At 40.1% G+C, this 25,418-nt stretch overlaps 1 protein-coding gene across 5 annotated transcripts in view; it reads left to right on the top strand.

Moving 5' to 3' along the window:
* Positions 1-25,418, top strand: part of EFEMP1 (EGF containing fibulin extracellular matrix protein 1) — a 1,468,010-nt gene that overhangs the window by 1,269,160 nt on the left and 173,432 nt on the right. For all 5 annotated transcript variants that reach the window (XM_044054759.1, XM_044054754.1, XM_044054738.1 and 2 more), the window contains exon 8: positions 24,054-24,170. In XM_044054759.1, the coding sequence (XP_043910694.1) occupies positions 24,054-24,170 (117 nt within the window). The remainder of the gene's footprint in view (positions 1-24,053; positions 24,171-25,418) is intronic.

Here is a 25,418-nt window from a genome sequence, read left to right as displayed (position 1 = left end):
CTTGCACCTGTCACCCCTGGGCTTTCGGATATTGGCAAAGGCTGTTGCTACCCCCATAGTGCCTTTTTAGGCAAGGCTCAAAAGACAAACCCACCTCCATAGGTATCACAAGGGATAAGAAACTAAGAGTAATGCTACTCAACACCAGAAGTTTAAACCTCAAGATGCGCCAAGACTCGAAACTCTCCTTAGCATGGAGAACATCGATATCTGTGCAGTAACAGAAACCTGGTTCAAGGCTCCGAGAGCACCCCAGCACTACCAGGTTATACCTCATACCATGCTTTTCGCCCCAAAACTTGGACCGAACCACAAAAGGAGGGGGAGTATCAATATTCGTCAAAGATACCCACACCTCCAGGTTGGTGGCACAGCAAGAAGCATCAGAGACTATCCATGTGCAACTAACAGTGGGTAAAACTGCCTTCCAATTTATAGCCTGCTACAGACCACCCTCCCAAACCCAGGAACCCCACTTGGCCTTCCTGAGAACACTGGAAAATATGAAGGTCTCTCCAAACACCATTATATTGGGCGACTTTAACTACCCAAACATAGACTGGGAGCATTACTCTAGCTCCAACACCCTAGCCCAAAGGTTCCTAGAATTTATAAACTCAAATGCTATGGAACAACTTGTTACCACTCCCACAAGAGGGGAAAACATACTGGACCTGATCATCACCAACATGGGGACTCTATGCTCCAGACCAGAAGTGTATCCCTCACTGGCAAGATCAGACCATAAACTAATCTCACTGGATATTCACATCCCGACCCCACCCCCTGCCCAGATAACCACAGTGAAAAACTTCTCTAAAGCAAATTTCACACTCCTCAAAACCAAGGTGGAATCCTTCAAAGCCCCCGGGCCTGTGGAAAATACGGCCCAGACTGCAGAATCCTTTATAAATGCATTCTATGTACACCTTCAGGAATGCATGGATCATGCAATCCCAAATAAAACCAAGACTCAATCCTCCAAAGGCAGACGTCCTGTCTGGTGGACCCCAGCCATAAACAAACTATACAATAGAAGGAGGAAGCTACTACATGATAGAGCAAAATCCCAAAAAGGGAAGGCATCTCTGATCAGTATTAGCAAAAAACTACAGGCACTCATAAAATCATCTAAGGCCAGCTTAGAGAGAAAAATTGCACAGGACACTAAGGATAATCACAAGGCTTTCTTTAGTTATGTTAGGAACCTGGGTGGGAATTCCCAGATATGTTCAGAATTAGTCCAAAATGACAAAAAATACACCGAACCCACAGACATTGCCAACATCCTAGCTGACAGGCTCAGCGCAAACTCCCCCCCCCACCAAAAGGGCAAATATCTATCCCAGCAGAGTGCTGCCCCCCGTGACATCTCAGATGCTCAGGTAAGAGCCGCCCTCTCCAAAGCAAAAAACACAGCATCAGTGGGACCAGACGCTGTCCCGGGCTGCGTCCTACATGAACTCCAAGAAAAGCTAAACCCAAACATAAAACTACTGTTCAATCTCAGCCTTACTACAGGATATGTACCCAAAGAGTGGCGTACAGCAACAGTGGTCCCTCTCCACAAAGGTGGTGTCTCAATGGATCCTGGAAACTATCACCCCATAAGCCTGACTAGCTTGGTCTGCAAAGCTATGGAAAGGATCATCATGGACCTCATAAATAAAGATATTGGGGACCTACAGACACTGGATCCTACCCAGTTCGGCTTTGTTAAGGGCAGATCCTGCCTCTTAAACCTGGTTGATTTCTTTGTAACAGTCGCCAAGGCCATTGACGAGGGGAAGGTGGTCCACACAGCCTACCTGGAACTCGCAAAACCCTTCGATACAATACCCCACTCAGGCATTATAGATAAGCTCACCAGCTTAAATATAAACACCTATGTCACTACATGGGTTGCAAACTGTCTCAAGGACAGAACCCACATGGTTAGAATTGGTGGAGCCATGTCAGACTCCAAACCAGTTACAAGTGGCATCCCACAAGGCTCAGTCCTGGGACCTCTCTTGTTCGGTATATATTTCTCGGAGGTACAGGCCAACACGGAAGGACTGTGGCTGACCAAGTTCGCAGAAGACTGCAAACTGGGCGCCATAATCGACTCTCCAGCCGACACAAGCATCCTCCAAAAGGGCCTCATAGAAACAGACAACTGGTGCCAGAGCCATGGCCTCAGGCTAAACGCCAAAAAGTGTATAGTCATCCCCTTTAGCAAAAACAAAGTGCCCACAAATTACCACATAGGTGGTAACCCATTAAGTACGGAAGAAGTAATTAGGGACCTGGGGACCCAAGTTGATTGCAATCTCTCATTTGACAACCACGTGGCCAAAGTGGTTAGAAAAACATTTTATATAGCCCACCTAATCATGAAGGGATTCACATCTAGATCAGGGGAGGTCATCATGCCTCTTTACTCATCCCTCATCAGGCCCATAATTGAGTACAATGCCCCTTTTGGGATGTACCTTACCAGACACCTGCAGCAACTGGAAAGACCCCAAAAGTACCTCACCAAGAGGATCAAAGGGCTCAAACAGATGCCATATGCTGCCCGGTTAAAGGAACTCCAGCTCTACTCAGTGGCATACCGCCTGCTCAGAGGCGATTTGTGCCTGACATATAAAGCCATGTCGAACCCGGAATTAATGGACATGCTGCACCTCAGAAAATCCAAATCCCATCGAGCTATGCGATTGAGAGACTTGAACCTCAGCACTGAAATAAATAGGACATGCTGGAGGGACAAATTCATAACCCAGAGGCTCCCTTCACTCTGGAATAAAATCCCAGTCCAGGTTAGGCAGAGTCCCTCATTGACTCTCTTCAAGAGGAATCTTGATGAGTGGATGGTAGATTGTAGGTTTACCCTGGGTATCACTTCTGTGTCACTGTTAGACAGAGGCACAGTATACTAACCTTGAAAAAGGGCATAGCAAAAGTAATTTAAAATGGGTGATGAAAGCCAAACACACTCTGGCTAGGCTTATAAATGCCCTAGGTCAGATAGCCTAGTATGAACCTATGAACCTATGAATGAAAGATCAACAGTAAAACATGAATAAATGTGAACAAAACTCAGTAAGGAATATTTTAGAAGATAAGGAGATGAGGTGCATGGCAAAGAGAGAGGTGGCGAAAGCTAATGATAAGGCGTATGAAGAGTTGTAAGAAAAGTTGGACACTAAGGAGGGAGAAAAAAGATGTGTAGCAGGTAAGGGTGATAAAGGATAATGAGGGAAATGTACTCACAAGCGAGGAGAGTGTGTTGAGCAGATGGAAAGAGTACTTTGAGGGGCTGATGAATGAAGAGAATGAGAGGGAGAGAAGGTTGGATGATGTGCGGATAGTGAATCATGAAGTGATGTGCATTAGCAAGGAAGAAGTAAGGATAGCTATGAAGAGGATGAAGAATGGAAAGGCTGTTGGTCCAGATGACATACCTGTGGAAGCATGGAGGTGGTTAGGTGAAATGGCAGTGGAGTTTTTAACAAGATTGTTTAATGAAATCTTGGAAGGTGAGAGGATGCCTGAGGAATGGAGAAAAAGTGTTTTGGTACCGATTTTTAAGAATAAGCGTGATGTGCAGAGCTGTAGTAACTACAGAGGGATTAAACTGATCAGTCACAGCATGAAGTTATGGGAAAGAGTAGTGGAAGCTAGTTTAAGAAGGGAGGTGATAATTAGTGATCAGCAGTATGGTTTCATGCCAGGAAAGAGCACTACAGATGCAATGTTTGCTCTGAGAGTGTTGATGGAGAAGTACAGAGAAGGTCAGAAGGAGCTGCATTGTGTCTTTGTGGACTTAGAGAAAGCATATGACAGGGTGCCTAGAGAGGAGTTGTGGTATTATATGAGGAAGTCGGGAGTGTCAGAGACGTATGTAAGAGTGTTACAGGATATGTACGAGGGTAGTGTGACAGCGGTGAGGTCTGCATTGAGAGTGACAGATTAATTTAAGGTGGAGGTGGGATTACATCAAGGATCAGCTCTAATCCCTTTCTTATTTGCAATGGTGATGGACAGGTTGACAGACGAGATCAGACAGGAGTCCCCATGGACTATGATGTTTGCAGATGACATTGTGATCTGTAGTGAGAGTAGGGAACAGGTGGGGGAGACCCTGGAGAGGTGGAGATATGCTCTAGAGAGAAGAGAAATGAAGGTCAGCAGGACTAAGACAGAATATATGTGTGTGAATGAGAGGGAGAATAGAGGAATGGTGAGGATGCAGGGAGTAGAGGTGGCTAAGGTGGATGAGTTTAAATACTTGGGATCAGCAGTTCAGAGTAATGGTGAGTGTGGAAGAGAGGTGAAGAAGAGAGTACAGGCAGGATGCAGTGGGTGGAGAAGAGTGTCAGGAGTGATTTGTGACAGAAGAGTACCAGTAAGAGCGAAAGGAAAGGTCTACAAGAGGGTAGTGAGACCAGCTGTGTTATATGGTTGGAGACGGTGGCGTTGACAAAAAGGCAAGAGTCAGAGTTGGACGTGGCAGAGTTAAAGATGTTAAGATTTGCACTGGGTGTGACGAGGATGGACAGGATTAGGAATAAGTATATTAGTGGGTCAGCCCAGGTTGGAAGGTTTGGAGACAAAGCCAGAGAGGCAAGATTACGTTGGTTTGGACATGTGCTGAGGAAGGATGCAGAGTATATTGGGAAAAAGATGCTAAGGATGGAGCTGCCAGGTAAGAGGAAAAGAGGAAGGCCTAAGATAAGGTTTATGGATGTGGTTAGAGAGGACATGGAGGCGGTTGGTGTTTCAGAGCAAGATGCAGAGGACAGGAAGAAATGGAAACAGATGATCCGCTGTGGTGATCCCTAATGGGAGCAGCCGAAAGAAGAAGAAAATGAATACTAAAAACAGCCGTTACATCTGGGAACAAAGTCCGAGCTATAAACCAATTTGCTGTTCCTGATCTAATGTACAGTTTTGAAGTGATTGGCTGACCCCAAAATGTATTGGATCAGCTGGACAAGAAAACAAGAAAAATGCTTCACGCTTATCAAATGATATGGAAAAATTAGTGGATACCAAAGTTATATATTCCTTATTCTAAAGATGGTAGGGGCCTTCCCAAAACTGATTACATGTATAGATCTGCAATTGTAGGACATATCTTCAGACCTCATCAGATCCAAATATAGTGAATGTTTTGAAACATGAAGAGAGCAAATCTGTGGTGACTTCCCTGCTTAGTTTAGCAGAAACATATTGGTGTCAAGTGGGCATGGAAACCAAACCAGAAGTAGATAAAAATCAAGTAGCAACTGAAAGTGCCAAGTGCCAAGAAACAAAAGAAAGAACATATGACATGTCAGATGAGATGGCAAGAAATGTGGAAAAAGCATAAATATAGTTGCAAGTACAGAAAATTCCTGGAACAATCTCATGTTAGTTAAAATCTGATGCTGGAATGGTTAAGGAGAGGTGAATTTAAACCAAAGATGAAATGTTAATATAAGCAACCCAGGATGGCGGACTACATACAGATTGGTTTACAAAGTCCTTTGAACACATTTGAAAAACAGACAAATGCGGGTTCTGTAAACCAGACCTGGAAACAGTTGTGCATCTTGTTGCTGGGTGAGATACTCTAATAGTAGAGTCGGCCTGTGTACTGAAAGGCATAGTAATGTGGCAAGACTGTTGCACTTGAGGATTGTGCTAACATTACAATACTGAAGTACCTAAGAAGAAGTGGAAACATAAGCCGCAAAGCATTACAGAAAATAATTAAGTTTATATTATATAGGATTACCCATTACTAACAGTTCAAAAAATAGATGCAAGAAAACCAGCTATAGTAGTCCATGATAAGAAGACAAAAGTAGCATTGATTGAAATTGCTACACCCAGTGATTACAGTATCATACATACAGAGAGACACAAAGTCACAAAATACCAGGATCTGCAGGCAGAAACGAGGGCAATGTGGAAGAAGGATACCCAGACAGTTCTGATAGTAGTAGGAGCAATGTGTCTCATAAAAACTTTCTAGTCACTCAGAAGGATTACACTAAGTGTGTATGTAGTCTGCACTTTGTGGTAACCTTTATGTACCCCCCTCAATATTTAAGGCTGCAAGAAAATCAGTAAGAAAACTAAAATTAGGACATGTCAAAAGCTTTCGACATGGTATCACACCAAAAACTTCTAATCAAACTTGCATCTCTAAATCTGTCCCACTCAGTCTTAACATGGTTCCATAGCTACTTCACTGATTGGCAGCAAGCAGTCAAGTGGCTAAACTCACTCTCCCCCCTACTACCTGTCTCTGTAGGTGTCCCACAAGGGTCAGTTTCAGACCTCTACTCTTTTCTATATTTACAAATAAACTATGCACTGCTACTATCAGTGCTCCCATCATTCAATATGCAGATGATTCCTCCCTCACATATTCAGCCCCATCCCTCTTTAAACTCATTGGAACAGTACAAATGTCCTTTCTATACATTGAGAAGTATCTCTCAGACTACTAATACTTAAGCTAAACAAAACAAAACTAATAGTCTTTACTAAAAGCATAATTCAAGGAAATTAACCACCCCTTTACTATCTACTCCTCAAACAAAAACAGAACAGAACCTGTTGAACACACAAAACTTCTTGGTGCCACAAATGACACACTAAAATTTGATATACATTTGGCTTTAACATTAAAAAGGTGCACATCGCACTTGGATCTCTCTATAGAGCCAAATCATTTCTCACCAGTACCACCAGATATACCATAGCCAAAACACATCTCCTCTCTACCCTTCTATATGCCTCACCCATCTTTACTAACCTTAGAAAATCAGACTTAACCAAACTGGAGGCCTGGTATAACAAAATAGCCAGATTTGCCCTTAATCATCCCAATAGAACACACCAATGCTCTGCCTTACGGGAGCTAAACTGGATTGAACTACCCCACCGATTCTATGCAAACCACCTAACTATTGCCCACTGTATTGTATTCCAACCTGAAAACTACCCAGCACCCCAAAACCTAGTTCAACCATATAGCAGTAACAGAACTCTAAGATCCTACGAAAATTGTACTACAAATATCTAAACTGAATAATTCCTCAGGAGACTCTCTATAGTCACATAAAATATCTAAAATCTGGAACACCATCCCTCAACAAATTCTAAATACCAGTAACATGCACAAATTCAAACTGCTCCTCTGAGACCACCTCGGGAAAAATGGCTCTGCACCTGTATTTCCCCTGGATAACCCTACATCCCCTTCCTTCCTACTGTCCTTAACCTCCTGTCAAACTAATTATCTCCCAGACCTGCCAGACTTCTTGTCTGTCTGCTTACTTCATCTAAATTTCCTCCTAACTACATTTCCCAACTTAAGCCCAAGATCAAAACTCCCATAACGCCATAGCTTTCCATGGATGGCTAGCATCCAGCTCCCCAAACAGAACTAAAGCCTCCCAAGACTCCACCTAAAATACTGTCATTGATATGGCTCTATGAATAGTGTAACCAAGCAAGAAACAGTAGTTTAAAAATATTTGTAAATTACCCTTCATTGTTAAATCTCCATACTGGAAGACATTACTACCATAATTACAACGTTAACCGATCTTGAACCACATCTTATTGAACTCATCATCATGGAGCGTTTCTCAATCTCTTACTTACTGCCTACTTGTATGCTTGAACACCCTCCAAAGCACCATGTGTACTTTTTGTGGTACCTATCCCCATGTATGCCTTGCACCTAGTACTCTTACTGTATTTGATACTTTTCCATTTCTGTAAATATACACTGATTCTGCTTCACTGACTACTGTACTTTCTGGCATTTTTTGCATACTTTTGTATCTTTGGTATATTTTGTATTTTTTTGCATTTGTTTTTTGTATTTTGTATTTCTGTATTCTCATATTTTTCTGGCATGTGGTATCTGAAGCTTTTCCCTGGGCATCAGCTGAAAATGGGCTCGTAGCCCAGTCAGACACTCCCGGTAAACAAATGTAAAATAAAATAAATAAATAAATATATAAATAAATACGAAAGTGTAAGTTATGCTTGTGCTGTCTGTTCACTCAGACACAGAATGATGTACACTAAGTGTACATTTTGTGTAGGCATCAATGAATCCCAGGAACACTCTCACTTAGATATGCTACTGATACATGTAACTCCATATGGATTGCAGAAGGAGTCAATTTTGGGCACATTGCGGATGCTGTTAGGAGAACTTTTGGCTAACATTAAAGACTGAAAACATACTAATTTCACAGACTTTAATCATGGGGTCCATTCCTGTCATGGTATTAGAAACCCAAAAGCCATGGAGAAATTAAACCGACAGATATCCTTTGCAAGCTTGTCTAGATACTCTTTGTGATGTGAGTGGAGATGTGATGCAAACACTACCCATAAACTAATCTCCAGGAAAATTGGTAAAATGTGTTAGGATCAAGAGCACTGAGCATCTTCCAACTGGTACTGCCAGGCATATATGTTTCTGTTGTGGGAAGGCACATTTCTACATAAGTTCATGGAAAAGGCAGAAGATGACATGACTGTCCTGATCCTCACTACCTTACAGAACCTGTAGGACATGGCACACTCACTTTTCCTAGTGATTGATGGCACAGTCTCCAGCTCTAGCAGGGTGTGTCATCAGGTGTACTCTATCCATGAGCTTGTGAATTGTGGAGGCACTGCCACTTACCTTTGTTCCCAGGTCAAGGAAATCATAGGTCATCTAAGATACAGTGTTCAGTGCCATTATGAACATAGTTGAGGTGGAGCAGCTATCCAGACATCCTCAGTACCTCGTTATGGATTGTGAGAGGGCTGTGCTCAACAGTGTGAAGGGCACTTTCTTGAGTGGCTGTATCTTCTATGTACCATGAAACATCGACATTTTACAAAGTTCAAACGCAAGAAAATAACAAAAACAGCATTTTTGCAAGGGGGCAACCCTTCCTGTACTCCCCACATCCCATGTTAATATATATGTGCGCTTGTGTGTGTGTGTGTGTGTGTATATATATATATATATATATATATATATATATATATATATATATATATATATATATATAAAATATATGGGTTCCATACACTAGATCAAATTTTCACTAATTCGAAATAGTGCATGGAATGCTCATTGCAGCGAAAGTGCACTTAATCAAAAGTGCACTTACGTGAAGTTCAGTACAATGAACGGGTGTTGTACTGAACTTCCGTGCAGTACTCATGGACCTTAGGGTTAGGGCACGGGTCATAGTAAGGGGATAGCCGTGCCCTAACCCTAAGGTCTGTGATGATTGCAGTGCAGTGAAGGACATAGCAATGTCCTCCACTATGGTGCGATAGTCAGGAACCTTAGGGTTAGGGCATGGGTTAGGGTAAGGGGATAGCTTTACTAACTATCCTCTTACCCTAACCCGTGTCGTAACCCTAAGGTCAATGACTATCGCACCATAGTGGAGGACATAGCTTGTTTTTTATGTCTTCCACTGTGCTGCGGTGTTTTTGGTGAAGTGCACTTATGCAAAAGTTCACTTTCGTTAAAGTGAACTTTCGCAGAAGTGAGGCTTCCTATTACAAGTTCGAAGTAGGGAACTTTCGTTTTTGTAATAGGAATCCATAATATATATATATATATATATATATATATATATATATATATATATATATATATATGTGTGTGTGTGTGTGTGTGTGTATATATATATATATATATATATATATATGTGTGTGTGTGTGTGTGTGTGTGTGTGTGTGTGTGTGTGTATACATGTGTGTATATGTGTATATATATATAAAAATATTTATATTATAAACATTATTTATAAATTAATTAATTTTATTTATTTATAAATATTTATGTATATATATATATATATATATATATATATATATATATATATATATATATATATATATAAATATATGTATATATATATATATGTAATACATATATATGTTGACTTTCCCGGTCAACAAATGTTAAATAAATTAAAAAAAAAATAAAAAAAAAATATATATATATGTATACATACGTACACCAACTCCAAGATTGCACTACAGTGGGGGAAGGGCACATTCCCCAATCCCCACTGTACTGTGATCTCAGTACAATCTGTTTGACTTTGTAGTATGTTGACCATATGGTAACGACCATGTGAATATTGACATTTTAAAAAGTTGATCAATTAAACTAAAAAAAAACATAAATCGTATGGCACCAGGTTCAGCACTGTGGACTGATCAGGGAAAATGGGATAGACCCTACCTTTGCACAAGATGTGAAAGGGTTACTTACATTTCCATACCTCAGGAGGGCATGCTTGCAGTATTCAGTCAGTTGATGGGCATATAGCTATGTTACGTCAGGTGGCTCTCCTCATAAAGTACTGTGAGGAGAACTGTCTTTCAGGCCATGTACAATAAGTGGGAACCAGGGATTCACAATAAAAGAGAGCACTACCAATGTTTTTACCGTCCTTGTAACTAGTATAGCCATTAGTCAGTGCTGGGCAGCCATGCACACAGAATATGATGGAGATGTGCCACATTTGGTTTTGTGCCTCAATGGACTGGAGCACACTTTCCATCATGATAGTACAGCAAACTTCGTAGCAAGAGAGAGAACAAGATGAAGAACATGGGAAATGCATATCTGTGCAGGGAATTGTAATCACACAAGAGGAAGAAGTTGGTGACCCAAGATGAGTAGCTGTTGACCATAGTGTCAAAGTAAGCATCCCACACATTCCCAGGTTACCTAAGGGCAATTGCAAAACACCTATTCTTTAGGTTGTCTGACACCATACCCAGTTTTCTGTGGACCCTACAGACATCTGGGCTGGTGTGAGATCAGCATAGTGAACATGACACTTACTTTCAATAGTGTCTGTTGACCTACTGCAGATGTGTCCTTGCTGGTAAATGGAATACCTACTGGTGTTGGACATTGCCTGATTACATCCACCTGGAGCACTCTGCTATCCTTGTTGCAGCCATATATCAGGTCCTTGTGTAATGTGCTGTCCTTATATACTGCCTGCTCTAGCCATTTGCATTCCTTGTTACCCCTTTATTGTCTCTGTACTTCTGAGCTCCTTCCATGGCTGGTCCACACATTAAAGAAGCCCTTGGCACAACTCTCTAGCCCCAGCTGTTGCTGCCACTTACATCCTGCTGATTGGGAGACAGCAGACCCTAATATATCTGTGCATTCACAACTGCACACACACACACACACACACACACACACACACACACACACACACAGCACAAACATGCCATGTACCACAATGCACACAGGGTTGTAGCCAGTAGTTGCAAGCTGTTGTCACATCTTCCTATTGCTATCCCTCAAACACAGCAGTCAGCATTTACAGGCAGGTCTGTAATTGCTGCCCCTACACGCTTGACATATGTGTAGGGCTACAGAGCAGTGCTGTGACATGCCCTCAGCAGAAGTCTCAAACTCTGGGCATTACAGCACATAGAAACAACACTCACATCATAGTGGAGAATCTCCAAAAGGAGCAGGTTCATATAATCCTCAGATAGTACATCCCATGCACTTCTTGACTGGGAATGTTTGTTTATGCTTACTTTATTCATACATCTTATGTAGTATGTAAGTGATTTGACTTTATGTTAAGTATCAGTAGCCAAGGTATCTCCTGCTGTTAGGTCCAGTGGCAAGGCTGAACATAATCTGACAAACTGATTGTACAGCAAATACCTGTGAATTTATGGATCTAAACCCATATTGCAATGCATATATTTCAGGGCAGTCCTAGTATCAGTATGTCTAACTCATATTAGATGAGGGGTGTAGTCTTCAGCTGACTGCTCTGGGCATTACAATAAAAATTTCATTTTTAAACTGTGGAACACTGGTCTGGTAATGTGGAACAGTTGTGAAACATGTAGAACACTTATTAACAACTTTAACTAGGAAATTGTCAGCTTAGTTAAAAGCTGTTACTTCTTACTTACAAACAGATCTGTTAGTATGACTCATTATTACTTACCATTGTTATTTTTTAAAAAATATTTTTAACAATGAAAGTGTTTCATTATGGAACAGTGTACAACATGGAATTTTAAATAGTCAAAAGAACTCCCTTCCTCAGGTACATTTGAGAGGTATGTAATTATATATGCCTGCCTATCCTCTGCACAGTCCTGCATGTCCAGGCATACCCCACACACACCTGCATACAGGTCACATTCTTCTTCATATGTATGCATAATAAATACCCACAACCACATACATACACACATACACACACACACACACACATACACACACACACACACACACACACACACACACACACACACACATTCACTGTATCAAAAACATACCCGCATCTGTACTTACACTCCTTCCAGCGCACATTCTGATCATCCCTTTCTACCCCTGGAACCTTGATCTCCCCTTCACTTCTGCACTTTCACATACTTCACTTTCCCACGTGCTGTTGTTCTTCTACAGGTAGTACACTCTGCATTAGAAGTCCCTGTCACGCAGAACAGAAACTTTAGGATACATAAACTTTATAATCTATTTTTGATGCTCACTACTTGTTTGCCAACCCCCCCCCCCCCATTAAAAAATGTCATGCTGGATTTCTTTCGAGGCACAGGTGGCTTTCAGAGTCATAAAACGTAAGATGCTCAGGGTTAGTGATGTGTTACCATGTACTCATTCACTGAACAGGTTTTAAAATTTAGAGTACTTACTGTTCTTAGTATTTGAAAAGTGAATGACGGAGTTCCTGTATACTATGTATTTTGACCCTTGCAAAGGTCATAAAGCTCCTAGGCACCTTTGTTCTCTAACCACATTAGAAACTATCCCTGATGTTGTTGTGTCTTTCGGCTTTTCCCGGTTAGGGGTCGCCACAGTGGAACTCTGGTCCGCTAATGATTGGTAGTTGATTTTTACGTGCCGAGTTACCAGCCCTGACACACAACCTTCAACGAAGGTACGCCCATTCATGCATGTCTCCACACAGAAGACACTCTAGCTGAGAATCGAAATGGACAGCGTCTTACTGTAAGGCGACAACGCTACCACAGCACCACCACCGCAGATAGAATCTATCCCTAATAATTTCAGAAATTCAGATCTGATTAATTAGAACCTTGCTCGCTCTGTAGCACCCCTGCCCACACCCCACCTTAATCTGTCAATGCTGATTTTTCTTGTCTGAGCACTGTGTCTGTGGAAAAGTTTGATTTTTCCCTCTTCTTCTGAGAAATAGATTGAATTTCTTGAGTCAAAATATTGTTTTTCACTAAATTGTCACACATCAACAGAATTTCAGTATTTTACATTTGGAGACTCTTTCCACTGAGAGTCTGTACATAACATTATCGAAAGTAAATATAGTTCTTCAGTTCCACAGATATACTTCTCCATCTCCAGTATATCATATGACATGAAAATTCCTGTCGTAGCTCATTAGCATTGGAGCAAGATTCCCCAAATTAAGTAACATATATCTGAGTATAAATTTAATTTTAAATTTTCTGTTTAGAATATATTTGCAATAAAATAAGAAGTCATTTGAGGAAATGTATTGATGCTATAGTTTAGAAAATTGTAATAATGTGGATCAGTATGTGTTTGAACATTTTCGGAAAACTATGTTTCTAAGCCTAAAATATTTTTCGTATAGGAAATTATTGCCTTCTGGAGCCGGATCCAGTAGGGTGCGCTGGGGGAGGGGAGGCACTGGCCTGGGGATATCACATTTCATATTTTAAATTAAAACAATTTGAAAAACTTGCATTTCCTCTTTAAGGATGCACTGAGTGTGTGTCAACATATGCATGCTTAAATATTTGAACTTTCCCTTTAAAGTGCACTCTTAAGTCTGTGCGTGTGTCTTTAGTGCAATGCACGAACATTAACTTCCCCTTTCCTGCCGTTTCAAGTATCCATGAGACCTACTGTTGTGATGTTTGCTTTTCTTGCAGAATTCAAACATCTGTGAGAGATTAGCCCATTCTTTCAGTAGGTGTGTATGTGTGTGTGCGCGCGTGCAATGTCTAATTAGGGATGGCACATTAATTAATTAACTTGCTCAGCCTCAAACCCTGTACGGTGGTTATAGGAGATGAGAGTCTTAATACTCAACATCAGCTACCAGATTGTATTTTCAAAGAATGCGAGTTTCATTGTGTTTTCAAGGAATTGGGTTTCAGTGCATTTTCAAGGAATTGTGAGTTTCAAGGGAAGAGAAGAGAAGAGGAGACTGTCAGTGTTTGTGTTTTAGAATCTGAAGTAAAAGTTTTAAATTAAATCCAAATATCTGTAATCATTGTAGAATTAAAGGGTGAAATAGTGTGTACACTTGCAGGTTTGAACAGTGTTTATGGTAACTAGGGTGAAATAGCCAAGTACTGAGACACTGGAATGGCTGTGGGGGTGGGTTTGCTGCCGGGGGGTAATGCATTACCCTACCTAGGGCCCTATTTGCCCATGATCCGGCTCTGGTGCCTTCTGTTAGCACTGTCAGTGATTGTTTAACTAGATAACAGTATACCAAAATAAAATGTCTAAAATGGAACAACTTGTGCTTCTTAAATAGTACAACTCTAATAAACATGTGTTTGTCAGGGGAAGCTGTCCTCTCCTTCCAAATATGTGCAGACAACTATGCAAATCACACCTGAACAAATTGCTTCTTTCAACTCTGCAGTTGCATTACCCTGGAAGAAAGATTCTTTCCTTTTCCTGAGGCTATACAATCTCAGATTTAGTATCCAGGCATTTTATATTTCTGCATTATGGTGTTTCAGTAATTTTGTCATGGCATACTGCTACTCATCAAATGATCGGTTTGTCATGGCATACTGCTGCTCATCAAACAATTGGTACTGTTAGCGGGCAGTGTGTCTATACTAAACCTTTAATTACAGCTAAATTATACCTGTTCTTCTATCTGATATCATTACTGTAAGATCTAGCATTTTATGGTATGCTTGCTAGTTTTTTTTTCTTTTAATTATATTTAGTACATATACAGCTCATCTAATAAAAGTTTAACTTTTTTCATAACTTAACAGAATTCTTGCACTAATATATTCATTCATTTATTCTTCAATAACCCACTTAATCATGTTTAAGATTGCATGGTGAAGGGACCTGGAACCTATTTTGACAATCAGTGGTGCAAGGCAGTGAAAGGGGTGCCATTTCAACACATTATGCCAACACACACACACACACACACACACACACACACACACACACACACACACACACACACAAACAAAGCATGCAAACCCATTGGCAGTTTGGAGGATCCCCAATTCACAAATTCAAACCTTTGAGATGTGGTAAGAAATAGTACACAACAAAAGGGCACACAGAAGCAAGAAGGACACGCATACTACACACAGAAGTCACCCCCAAAAAGAGCCAGATTACAGAACCAAGCAATACTAAGCACTGTACTATTGTGACAATATGTTATTCACCCAAAATGCTGTTTACTAATAAAGTACCATTGTTGAAATGAATTCTAAATACCTAATTTCTTAGTATTCCTGCAGTTTCCAATAATATTGAATGGGCATCTCATATAAAGATTGTCCTTCGACATTCATAGGTGGTTGGGGTTCAAGTTTCTGAATAATGCGTACCACGCAAATTGATTTACAAGTCTGCATTCAGATAAAATTTGGTGCATTGTAACACCTTTACCTATAATCATCTTAAGTATATTACCTTTGTGATAGAAGACCACCAGAAGAAGTATAGGAAAACTGTGCAGGTAGTGAAGTACGTAAGGATTGAGATGTAAGTGGTTACTCTATAATTAAAAAAATTTGGTCTCATACATTTAGAATTCAATGTTTTGATTTTGTCTCCTGTTTTGTGATTCCAGTGTTGCACATTGCTGCAGTTTCTTTAATTTCATGAAATTTGTGCACTGTTTTCTTTTGCTGTGTTAACATTTGCACACCTATCGGTGACCAATTTTTGAATGTAGTGGTGAAGTAATAGAGTATTGTCTTCATAGCTTTTATTAATCTTAGTTGTATGTATAAGGACTTGATGCATCAAAATATCCCAACCTTTCCAACTCCATATATTAATCAGTGTCTGTCTAGCACTCCAAACAGCTTCTGAAAACAAGCCAATGTTCATGTTTACTGTGCAGCAACATCTCTTAACACTGCAGAGGCATTCTGTAATTTCAGACTGTATCACACTTTTAAATGGTGTCTTTTCTTCAGGGTTTTTTAGTGGTGTCAATCAGCCATCTGTAATGCCTCTGATACAAAAGTTCAACTGGGATAAACCCTTTTGAAGGTTCTTGCATGTTTGTCATTGCAAACAGTAAATAAGGTAACAACTGTTCCCAGTTATTACCATCTGCATAAATAACTTAAGGATTCCAGAGTTTTATGAAACATAATCCATCATTCTGTACATGGTAGACTGATGTCTTCAACTGTTTGACATTAAAGGGATTGCCTTGGCCAGGATGTATCTCTCTCTGTCTCTAGGGGTACTGACACAACTGAATACACTGACAATGCTCTTAGCAATAGTCTCTTCCCAAACAGTTGTAGTACAGCTACTGATACCCACAACTAGATTTTACTGATGACCCCACATTGTCCATAGTAATACATTCAGTTGGTTCTCCTACAATAGGCATTGGAGTCAAAGAACTTTTGCGCCCAGTATGGGGTGTAGTTTTCTGGCATTGTGGAAAAGGAACACAGACATTTTCTATCTCAGTTATTTCTTGCCAGTAAAATCTGGCTAGTCATATTGCTTTAGTTTTGTTCTTCCCCAGATAGCCTCCCAACATGTGACTACTATCTAACTTAATTACTAATGCCTCTAAGCTTTTAGCACTAGCAAGTCATGTACAATTCCTTCATTTATTTTACTTATTCTACTTAAAAAGCAATCCTTTAGTTCAAAATGGGGGTAAGAAGTAATAGGAACATCTTGTTCATGATCTCCCCTTACAGCATTGATTATGCTTTGTTGTACCATACCTAAGTGACCCCACCGCTTATGCAGTATTCTGATTATGCAGAATCCTTTATCACAAAATTCTATGCACATTTAATAGTTGCAGAGATGCAGATGTCCCCTTCAAAGTAAATACAATGCCAAACTTAAAAATAAACTCCTATGGTGGCCTGAAAAAATAAATTTAACTCCCATAATGCCAAAAACACTCTTGCTAAACTGAACAGGAAACTCCGGACCATGATCAAATCAAGCAAACCCAGATACAAAGTAAAAATAGCCACCCAGTCAAAAGATAACCAGAAAGCCTTCTTTAACTATGTTAGAAACCTCAGAAACTATTCCCAGCACTGTGCAAATCTAATGGTAAATGACATCACATACTCACACTCAGGGAATATAGCCAATCTACTGGCATACAAGTTTAGCTTAAACTTTTGCTCCTCCCCTCCTGTATTTTCAGAGCATATACCTGTATTTATACCTCCATCAAATTTCCCAAGAATAAAGCCTCACAGTACTATCCAAGACTAAGAGCACTACCTCCATGGCACTGGGCTGACTGCTTGCCAGCCATAAAGAGGACTTGTTAGATCCTCAACAGGCACTATTCAGTATCAACTTCCAAACAGGCTTTGTGCCACATGAATGGTAGACAGCAGCAGTGGAGTTGGGTAATTTGAGACCCATAAGCCTGACCAACCTCATCTGTAAGGCAACGGGAAGGATCTTTATGGAATTAATAAATAAGGACATGGGTAACGTACAAACTCTCAACCCAAGCCAGTTCGGATTCATCAAGGGTAGATCCTGCCTACTTCAGCTGATCAGTTTTTTTGAGGAAGTTACTGATGTAACCATTTGAAATATTGGGATCCATTAGAGCAAGTCCCATAACACGAAGTCTGAATGGCCAAAAAAATTTGACTTACATATTCAAGTTCTGAGATGGCCATTTCTCAGAATATTCCCTTTTCCACAAGGTATGGTGAAGTTTAGGAGGTATGAGGGCTTGCCTCCTCATCAGGGGGTGCCTTGCAAAGATGAAGTTTAAGGGAGAAGAGCAATGTTTGAGATTCACTCTTCTCCTGCAGTTTTAGTCTTTTTTTTCCAGCTTGATAGCAGTTGGCATTTTGATGGTGGCATTTCAACAGCGAACTGGATACTGAAACAATTGATGAAGGCAAATCAGTACATACCCTATATCTAGACCTCACAAAGGTGTTTGATAACATCCCACGCTTAGGTATCATAGATAAACTCTCCCAGTTAAATGTAAATCGCTATGTTACTCATTGAAGAGCTAATAGGCTCATAAATAGGACCCAGGAAAATAGGGTGAGCAGCTTTACATCCTCCAAAAGGCCTGTCACTAATGTTGTATCCCAGGGTTCAGTACTTGGGCCACTCCTCTTTGGTATTTACTTCTTAAAGGTCAAATGAAATGTCAGGGACTTTTTGGTAACCAAGTTTGCAGATGACTGTAAACTTGGTGTCATCTTTTAATCCTCGGAGGACACCAACATCCTCCAAGAAGGCCTTTCCCAAGCAAATGTCTGATGTTGATATCATGGCCTAAAACTAAATGCCAAGAAGTGCCCAATAGTATCCTTTAGCAAGCATGACTCCCTTGTAACTATCACATCAACACACTCCCCCTGAAACTGGATCCTTTGGTCATGTATCTGGGAATGGGTTCAGGCGCCTAGGCAGCGAGACATTTCCCTGTGGTACATTTGACTGGGAACACATGGCTGAAGTGACATTCAGCTGCAGAAAAATATGGCTGTTTGCAAATTCCCTGTTGGCAAAGAGAAGCATATGCTGCCATGCCCACAACTTCAGTAACCAAATGCACAGGGGGAAAACAATGTCCATGGTCCCCAAGGGAACATGAGACAGCAGGCAATATGGCAGGCATCAGCAGCAGGCTGGCCAGGGGGCATGTCAGTGGCAGTAAAAATGCAGTACACAATGGGCAGTGCCTTTATAATTGGAGTGTGTGGACCACTGCCCCCTTCACAGTGTCCAGGGAACATTAACTAAAACACACACTGGAACATAAATGTGACTACAGTATTCTGCAGGATTTCCTCCATGCTGTAGCATGCTTCTACATGTTGTAGTTACATAAGTATGTACTGTACACTGAGCACAACACTCATTACTTCTTCTGCCACCATTCATTTGATTATTAAAGCTGTGAGCATGGCAGGGTGTGCTTCTCTTCACCCACAGGGAATTTGCAAACAGCCATATTTCTCTGCAACTGAATGTCACTTCAGCCATGTGTCCCCAGTCAAATGTACCACAGGAACATGTCTCTCTGCCTAGGTGCCTGAACCTATTTTGACAATGAACTGTCCTTTGATCACCGTGTATCTATTATTGTAAGGAAGTTCTTTTTCATTGCACAGCTTGTATCTAAAGGTATGGCATTCAGATCAAAGTATGAACTCATTCCTCTGTACTCAGCTCTCATCAGGATGATCATTGAGCCCCTTTTGATATGTGCCTGTCAAAATACTTGTCAGATTTGGAAAGACCACAATGCTTCTCACTAAAAAGGGCCTAATTCTTGCAAACTATGAGACCATCTCAAAGTCTTGTTCCTCTTCTTAGTATCATGCAGTCAGTTAAGATGCAATGTCTGCCTTACATATAGAGCTTTAACAGACCCTATCTATTCTGACCTTTTACACATTTGCATGTCTAATGGTAGTGTGAAAACCATCTCAAGGCATCTCAATTTCTTTTGCAATATAAGTAGGAGGGATTGATATGTATCATAAAGACTATCACTTGTGTGGAGCCATCTTCCACTACATATGAAGCAATACTTCTGTTACTCTATTCAAATGGCGTTTGAATGAGTGGATGGGAAACAACAAATTCACCACAAGTTTACGAACCAGGACAGATAGGAGCAACAAATAATTGTCCAAAAATATCCCTGTTCGGCCTACCTCTGTGTTACACATACACAAAACACAAGAGCCAAAACATGACCATGGGAATGTAAGGCTTGTTTTTTAAGATCCGCACAGATTAATACCCTAGTAAGTACCTATGAACCTATACAGAATCATCTTGCCATATGTGGCTTACCTCTAAGTCCATATTTCAAGGATACTTTCATCAGCACCTTGTTTGGGATGGATGGTGTAACTTCCTCCCCATGAAACATTGGTGCCGGAGCTTCCTCATAGTCTTCCATTCAGAGGGGAGCTCTAGGCAACAAAATGCCTTCTACTGTATAATCTGCACTGTCTGCACAAGCCTCTTGAGTGCTATTTTGTTTTCTTCTAGGATGCTGTCTTTCTCTGTCTCTTTATTTCCCTGTATCCTACAGGGAGTGGACACCACCCTCTCACTTTGTTTTTCATCTCTGTTTCACCCCTTTCTCAGAACACTTGTTTTTATTTCAAATTTCTGCTAGTAGTATTTTGTCCAGTAATAACACAAGAGAAGTTAGCAATGTGATAGGTAGTTACTAAGCATACAGTCCAGGAGACCACTAACGAGCCTAACCCAAACTCCCCATTGTCCTAGAGAACTGTCTGGTTAAATGATTTGCTTAAGATCCCACCTTTGGCAAATAAAGACTGAAGAAATCAAACCCTGCATCATTGGAAGTAGATCTGTGGCAGATGCCAAACTGACTAGCAGAAGTGGGTTTTGAACTCTACATTTTATTACCTCTGCATTTTATTGCCTATGTTGCTGTTAACATTTAATGCAGTTTATTTGCTCTGAGGGTCCCTTTAAAGTATCCAACTTCTTCTGTCTTTTTTCAAGGTTAATGTTCCTTGTAAGCATTTATGCAGATGTCTCTTTCATTACTTTTTATTTCAGAGTTTTCTATCTGTTCACTTGCATTCCCTATACAAACATCTCTTAAAAGTTTTCATTTCGTAAAACTTTTGTTGCCTTGTCATTGGATTATGTTTCTGATAGCAGGCAGAATCCTTTTTGATATCCAGTTACAATCAAATCTAGTTCCTTTTGCAGCTTCTCTGCGAACTGTTTTCTCCGGTTTTGGAACCTCTATACGTATCATTGCCTTGCTTTTTATTCCTCGTTCTTATATTGAATGGATGTATCGTTTTGCTGCTGTCTGTCTTTCTTGTTAACTGTATCAGCCTGGCACAGCATTTCTATAAAGCCCTCCTCCTTTCACATGTTCTGTAGTGCTTTGAAATGAGGGAACCCTTTTCCTCCTGTTACACTGAGTCATATCAGGGATTACAGCCACAGAGTATAACAGTTTTCCTGCAGTGGCCTGCATTTCTATGTGTAAGGGGTACTGTTTTCTGTCACCATAAATGCATTGTAAGTCCACTTTTCAGTTGTTACTACTCTTACACTTACATGAGGTGACCCATAAATAGTGTAGTTGTGCACCTCAAATCTACCAGGAATGTTGAACCTCCCTTCTTTCTAAAAATAAGCTACATTTAACTAGCTCAGTTGTAACAGAATGGTATAATGCAGACTCGTTATTTTAACTAGTCACACTCTGTGGAGCCATCTTCATTTCCAAGCATGTACTTTTGGTTACAGATTTCTGCTAGTAGTGTTATGTCCAGTATTAGTGCCACTGAATTTGGCATTGTGATCCCCCCCACCCACATTTGAAATAAGTGAACAGATTACGCACCACTTTTTGTCTAGCTGGAAACGTTATATTCCTTATTGCAGTTTAGACTTAGAAGCAGACAGTTCAATGTTAATCATTGTTTTGTTAACTAATAAGCATTCTAATAAAATTACTAGCATATCAGTCTTCTTCAGATCACTTTGCAATGTAGATTTTCTTGTATTACTAAACAAAGCTCTTTTAAACTTGTCTACTGCTAACAGTTTCATTTTGCTGTTGTTATCAGGTTCTACCCAAAGCTTTTAAAGATGTTCTTCATGCATCTGTGCTGTCCTAGTTTATCTGCATTAAAAGTCCAGTTATATCATTTAACTGCTTGCACTTCAAAGGTTGTATCAGCCCTGTTTAAAAGTTCTTTCTTACATTTGTCATAGTCCATGTAACAAGTTCCTTCCATGCCTGGACACATTTTCACTGTGCTTCTCCTGTCAGCTGGAGTGGCACAATTTTTGCTCAGTCTGCTCAGTCCCTTTCATAAGGCGTTTGCAGAGTGTAAATTGGCATGGTCACTCCTGGTTGCTCACGGTAACTGTGTTCATCCCTTGCAGCAGAGATAAGTGCCAGAGAGTTTAGTGGTCAGGTAGTGTGTGTGAGTGTATATGAGTGGCTGCATTTGTGAGTGCAGGTCTGAGTCTGTGTCTGCCTGACAGGTAGCACTAAAGGAGCTAGTGAAGGGATAGGTCAGGGTATGTGTGTGTGTGTGTAATGTGTATAGGAGGAGGTCGATGTAGCTGTTTTGCCTAGTCACGTTAAAGCAGATAATTTATCAAGTAACTAAATAAGATTAAATAAAAAAGTGCTATCTAGATAAGTTTAATTTCCAATGAGACACGTTATTCTCACATTTGTGTCTCTGAGTGCTATTAATATGCATACCACAGCCTTTGTGTTTGCAAAGGATAATTGTTTGTGTTACAAATGGATTGTGCATTCAGGACATTAGTGTGCCTTAAAAATCCACAGTCCTCTCTGTTTCTTTGGCATAGGCAGTGCCATAAGCAAACTTGTATTCCAGCTCTTTATTTTTGGTTCGAGTTCTAGTTGTTATGTTTAATGCTTTCTCATTTCTGTTTATATGTATGTAATAAATGTACACATCAACCCTTGGACTCAGAAAGGGTTATCACAAGTGGTAAACCCTAACATCAGCAGTCAGCCCTTCACGGTAACACTGAGTGATTCAGAAACAAGCCTATCGCAGTGATTTTATACAGTCAGTAGAATCGCATTGATGACAGTGCTACATGATAATGAAGTATGGCAGAGGAGCATCTAATTCTAATTAGTCTTACGGTCTCACCAGAAATGCCTGCAGGAAGTGAACTGCACAGACGAGAGATTCAGGGAATGCTCAACTGTTAAAAGAGCTTGGTCATCCATTTTAATTAACATGGACAAAAGATGGCAATCACCAGTTCAAGTTACTGTGAGACAAAACACTGCAGTTAAGTTTAGCAAAGTGCAGCACAGAGGTACTTGTGGGAGGTGTAGTGTGTGGGAGTGTGTAGACATGTGTTAGTGTGTGTACTTTTCTGCAGAGGTGTGAGTGGACTAGGATGTGTGTGTGTGTGTGTGTGTGTGTGTGTGTGTGTGTGTGTGTGTGTGTGTGTGTGTGTGTGTGTGTCTGTGTATCTGTGTATTTATGAGGTCAAAGTTGGGAGGTTAGGTAGAGTATCAAGAGTGAATGTGTGAGTATGTCCATAAGCATGTTCAAGTGAGGAATTTGTCATGTTGAGTGCATGTGTGTGTGCGTGCGTGTGTGTGTGTGTGTGTGTGTGTGTGTGTGTGTGTGTGTGTGTGTGTGTGTGTTTTTGTGTATGTATGAATGTGCCATCAGTGTATATGGAAGAGCGAATGAGAGTTTTTTTTTTTACAACTCAATACTTATGCTTTCAGTGGTAATTACTGCTGAAAAGTACTGTTTAGCACTGTTAATAATTATGGGCACATGCAAATTAGCCAATAAAGAGGTCTTCCTTAGTGCAGTTAAAGCTGTCTCCAAATCACAAGTAACGAGATCTAATTGTTCTACCTGTGGCAGGCTGTTTACACAACCATAGGGTTATCTGTCTGAATCCCAGGGTACATTACTTAAAATTTGTAGGAGCTAATTTTCCACAGGATTAGTAATGCCAGCCAATCTTCCCTTATTTATGACTGCAAGCATTTATCACTGACACTGTATAACATTATATTCATAATGAAGTCCTGTTATTCAGACTATGTGTTTTTGTTTAAATACACTTTTATTATGATAGTTTTTTCTTTGGGATGAGCTCTTCCATAGTTAAACTGGGTCTTAAAGTTCAGATCATATTGTATGTTTTCAGCAGTGATGTATATACTGAAATTGTGATGATGATAAAAGATTTCTTGTTTCTCTTATTTATTTAGATATTGACGAATGCAGTTATAGCTACTTATGTCAATACCAGTGCATCAATGAACCTGGAGGATATACGTGTGCATGTCCAGAAGGTTATCAAGTGCTGGGGAACAGAATGTGTCAAGGTATACATTTTTTCAGCAGTAACATACTGTAAAATAACTTACCCGCATCTGGAAAAAGAAGTGTGGAAACTGGGGCAGTTGTAGGCCTCACTAAGTACATAGCTGTAATCTGCATGACAAGCCTCACTAATAGAGTGGTATGCTTAAGTACGATATAATTCAGTTGTGTGAGCATGCTGTCTGCTGTGATTCCTAGCAGCTAGTGCATAGGATTAAAACTTTGAACTGTTAGTGAGCTGCAAAGAGTTGGATTTTTTCAGCTTCCATTTGCCAACTGTGTCACTCTGTGCAAATCACAATGAGACTGTGCTCCCAGATTTGCCTACAATTTGACTAAACAAGTCACTTAACCAGAGAATGTTCACAGGTCACCCCTGTAAAGAAACTCGATCCTAGTGGGTTAATCTGTTTAAGAAAAAAAAGTGACGCTGAAGTGGGTTTGGGTTGTGAAGCACTGAGGTATGTTCATGTGTGAACGTATGTGAATGTGACAAATAAAGGTGATACAAGCAATAAAGAATCTGTGCATGTCATAGTCATAGTCAGGTGTGGATGGATATATAACGTTTGCTAGGAGAATGTAGATATTCTAGAATGCAGACCTTTCAAAAATGTGCTTGTTCACTAGAATGTATATATGCAGGGCTTTTTTCTATGTAACTAATCTGAAGTACTCTGATTTTCCTGACATTTCTATATTTTTGGTTTGTTTAATGTTTTGTATTTCACCCATGCTGAGCATGAAATTGCTCAGTAATGATCAGTACACTACCCCAGTAAGCAAATAAAAATAAAATAAAGTGAAATAAAAGTGTTTAGGTGTTAAACAAATAAAAATAAAATAAAGTGAAATAAAGGTGTTTAGGTGTTATAGTGGTATTATTTTAGTTTGAAGACACAAAGTAAAATTTTAGAACCTTTTTCAGGAGACCTGCTCAAAAGTCCAGTGTGGATTACACAGGAGGGGAAAGATCAGGAAACCATAAACAGGGAGTCTGCTGTCAGCCTATAAAATAATGGTTTAAAGGAAGACATGGTTGATCTAATAGAAATACACAAACATATTAAGACAGATGAGAGAAAGAGACTGAAAAAAGTGTAAAAGATCCATAGAGCTAGAAGACTAATAAAACAGATGAACACAATAAATGGCACCATTAACAGGTAACCATATATTGTAAAAAAAAATAAACACAATATATTTGAGTATAGCTAAACTATTAAGCTAACATGTTACAGAAACAGCAA

Source organism: Protopterus annectens, chromosome 1.part2 (genome assembly GCF_019279795.1).
Source record: "Protopterus annectens isolate FY-2018-M chromosome 1.part2, PAN1.0, whole genome shotgun sequence".
In the NCBI taxonomy this organism is placed as follows: Eukaryota; Metazoa; Chordata; order Ceratodontiformes; family Protopteridae; genus Protopterus; species Protopterus annectens.
This window is presented reverse-complemented; position numbering and strand designations above follow the sequence as displayed.